Source organism: Tupaia chinensis, unplaced genomic scaffold (assembly GCF_000334495.1).
Source record: "Tupaia chinensis unplaced genomic scaffold, TupChi_1.0 Scaffold000604_1, whole genome shotgun sequence".
Classification (NCBI taxonomy): Eukaryota; Metazoa; Chordata; class Mammalia; order Scandentia; family Tupaiidae; genus Tupaia; species Tupaia belangeri.
Window position 1 is genome coordinate 3,183,692 of NW_006160122.1, and position 3,612 is coordinate 3,187,303.

A 3,612-nucleotide genomic window follows, 5' to 3' on the forward strand; every position below is an offset into this window, starting at 1 on the left:
AGGAATGCAGGTGGCATTTCAGTCCAGCCTGCTTTCCTGGTGACACCAGTAGTCGGGAAGGACAGTGCTGTGTTAATGCATGACGCCCGGGGCCACGTGTGCAGCATGTCCCTCCTTCCTGAGAAGGCTTGTGTTGGACAGGGCGTGCTAGATCTGCTGGCGGGAGAACTTTTTATTCCAGAGTTGACCCCAGCTTTAGTGCTGCGGTAAGAGGCAGTTTCGTGCCTACTTGGGTAGTCACCTCCTGAACAGCCATTATGAGATCAGATGAAGAGGGCGTTGGAAACACAGGGATGTGCTTGGCTGAAAGCGGCCACAGTCACCTTCTCTCCCCGCAGGTCCTGACCTGGGCCAAGCAGCACCAGCAGCGTCTTGAAACAGCCCTGTCAGAACTGGTGGCTAACGCGGAGCTCTTAGAAGAACTGCTGGCCTGGATCCAGTGGGCCGAGACCACCCTCATTCAGCGGGATCAGGAGCCCATTCCTCAGAACATCGACCGAGTGAAAGCCCTCATTGCTGAGCACCAGGTACCCTCATCACTGTGCGGTCCCTGGTGTTTGCTGCTGGTCCTGGAGCCTAGTTCCTTTGGTCTATGTGTTCATTCAGTTTTTTAGTTGTTGCTTAACAAATTACTGCAGTTTTAGCAACTTAGCTCAGTTTCCATGGGTCAGGAGTCTGGGCCCTCTTCTTCAGGCGGCACCCAGCTAACATCAAGGTGTCGGACTGTTCTGCAGTTCCCCTCTCGAGTTCAGGCACATTCTGCATCTTTTCCTCATCTGTAGCACGACCGTCTCCTGAAATCCAGACACACAGAACTACGGCAGCCCTAAAACGGTGCGATCTCTGCCGCCCTGCCCGACCCCACTCCTGCCTTCCAAACCCACCTCCTCTGTCTTGATTGCCCAGTCACCAGGCATGAAGGCCCAGCAGGTGTCTGAGGGCTCTTCCCTTTCCCCTGTCCCTACCTCGGGCCCACCACCAGGTCTTAAATGTCCAGCTCTCGCAATGCGTCTTGGGTCCATCTTGCCGGCCCTGTCTAAGGACCTCAGTTACTTGTTTTTGCCTCAGTTAGGACAGTGGTTTCCTAAGCTGTCTCCCCACCGCTGGTTACTCCCTCTCCCTCTCACCACCCCACTCCATCACTGCCTTCCACCCTGGAGCCGTGTTGATCGCTGTAAAGATAGAGCCCAACGTTCTCTTGGGTCGGCCTTCAGTTACTCCCAGTGCTCTTGAAATAAAACCTTAGTCCCTCAGCTCACAGAGGCCCTGTGTCTTTTGTCGCCCGCCCGCCCCTTCAGCACGCCTCTTGCCATTCCTCTGACGGCTCCTTCTGCTCAGCCAGGCAGTGGAAGGGCTCTGGTCCTCGCAGTGTCCAGCTTCCCACTCCCCAGGCTGCGCCCTCTACCAGCAGTGCCCTCCACCGCACCCTTCGATCCTTACTCCCTTGGTAATTCATCTCGGGCACCAGCCTCCGGACAGCTTCCCTGCCGCCTCAGGCTGAGTCGTCCTTGGGCACCCTTTGGTCCAGTCTTCAGCACCTGCTGAAGTGCCTCTTTCAATCAAGTTAATGAGAGTATGCAAGGGCTTCTGTCCGAGTCAGTCCATCATGGACTTGGCTTTTGTTAGGAAGGTGTTGCCTGATTCCATTTAAGTCCAAGATAACTCTCGGTTTTTCACTTTGTTAAACAGATGTTTATGGAGGAGATGACTCGCAAACAGCCAGACGTGGACCGGGTCACCAAGACCTACAAGAGGAAGACTGTGGAGCCCCCCCACCCACCTTTCATGGAGAAAACCCGCGGCAGCAGTACGTGTCAGCCTGGTCAGGGCGTGTCATTTCTGTTGACTTGCCAAGTGTCTGTCAGAAATGCTGTTCTTTTGGGAACAGCAGATGGTGTAATGGTCACTTTGCTGGACTCCCACGTAGTCAACCCTCCCGAGAGGAGAATGGAGGAGAAGGGATTGTAGTGTGTCCGACTCCCCACTCTCCAGGCTACACCCTCTACCAGCAGTGCCTTCCCCCCGCACCCTTCGATCACCCCTGGGGGGTGATTTCTCACTTTCTATGTGTCTCTCTGGCTAGCGCACACACCCTATAGCAAAAAAATCTCTCTTTAAAAAAAAAAAAGAAAGAAAGAAAAAATTTGTGCTGGGCGTGTGTGCCTATGCTATGTGCCCAAAATCCCTAGAGAAGAATGGAAGAGAAGGGATTACGCCATGGCCGTCCCCCCCGGGGGGATGATTGCTCACTTTCTGTCTCTGGCAAGCGTACACACCATATAACAAGGAAAAAAAAAAAACTCTCTTAAAAAAAAACATACTGTTTTATTTTCAAAAACCATATGGGATTTGAACTGGTATCTGTAGTTGAAATGCACTTTTCTCACACCGATGGACAGCAGCTGCTCTCTGTCTCTACGGTTGGTAGGAAATCCCAGGGCATTACGCTTGCTCCCGAGCGGTGGCCTTTCCATCGTTCTGGTCATCAGTGTCAGCCGTTCACATTTGGTTTGCACTAACTTAATCATAAAATGAGTGGACCCTCTAGAACCCAGTGCTTTTTCAGTCGAGTCGACAGGTCTTCAGTTCACAAAGGCAGGACAGAGGCGGTTATGATATATTCGGGAGACTGATAAATACCCGTTCGCTGAGGAGGAAGCTCAGCATGGTGAAGTTAGCACACCTCTCTTAGTGTGGCCAGCTTCCGTATTTGAGTCCTTAGTTACTGGCCCGGTGTCATTCTGAAGATTCATACACATGGCTGCTCTTTGTGGACTAACCAGCGTTTTTCATCTTTTACTGTTTTCCCTTTTAGGGAAGTCCTTGAACCAGCCTACCCCTCCTCCCATGCCAATTCTTTCACAGTCTGAAGCCAAAAACCCCCGGATTAACCAGCTCTCGGCCCGCTGGCAGCAGGTGTGGCTGTTGGCACTGGAGCGGCAGCGGAAGCTGAACGACGCCTTGGATAGACTGGAGGAGGTAACGCCGCGCTGGGGGACCTTCCCTGAGTGAGATGGCTTTGTATCAAATGACAGCCCTTCTGAGGCCCCTCACTGTGCGTGGCCTGCATGCTTTGAGCTACTTCTTTAGAAGTACAAGCCACCTGTGCCGACCCAGTCCTCTCCCTCACTTGAGAAAAGCTCAGCAGAGTAGATTGTAGCCTCTGGTGGCGGGAAGCCAGAGCCCAGCCAGGCCATGCAAGGGTCATGCTGGCACCGACCTTCCTCAGCCCCTTGCTGTGGTTGAGAAGCAGGAGAGTAACTTTGGGAAGCTGCTTCCAGTTGCAGAGCTTATCCCAGGAATGGCCAGGCTCGGGTTCTTTAAGGGTAGATTCTGCACGATTACAAAGGAAGAGGAATTACTTACGACCGTTACTGTTCTGTTAGTCTTCACTAGATCATGAAAACGAAATCTCTTTGAACTATCTTTACCCAGTTTTTAAAACAGACATTCCTAGTTCCTAAACAAATCTCTAACATCATTTGTATTTTTTCATTTGTGCACATCAAAGCAGCTGTGCCTGGAAGTGAGTGTTCTGTGTTGTCCGTCATTTCTGTAGGTCAACTGAGTTTTAAGCATACTCGGTTTTGGCGCTTTTTTCCCCCCACTCTT

At 52.0% G+C, this 3,612-nt stretch overlaps 1 protein-coding gene across 8 annotated transcripts in view; it reads left to right on the forward strand.

The window, feature by feature from the left end:
* The window catches only part of MACF1 (microtubule actin crosslinking factor 1), a 278,797-nt gene that overhangs the window by 250,419 nt on the left and 24,766 nt on the right, over positions 1 to 3,612 (forward strand). For all 8 annotated transcript variants that reach the window (XM_027775768.1, XM_027775769.1, XM_027775770.1 and 5 more), the window contains 3 exons: positions 339 to 527; positions 1,690 to 1,807; positions 2,816 to 2,979. In XM_027775768.1, coding sequence (XP_027631569.1) covers positions 339 to 527; positions 1,690 to 1,807; positions 2,816 to 2,979 — 471 coding nt within the window. The remainder of the gene's footprint in view (positions 1 to 338; positions 528 to 1,689; positions 1,808 to 2,815; positions 2,980 to 3,612) is intronic.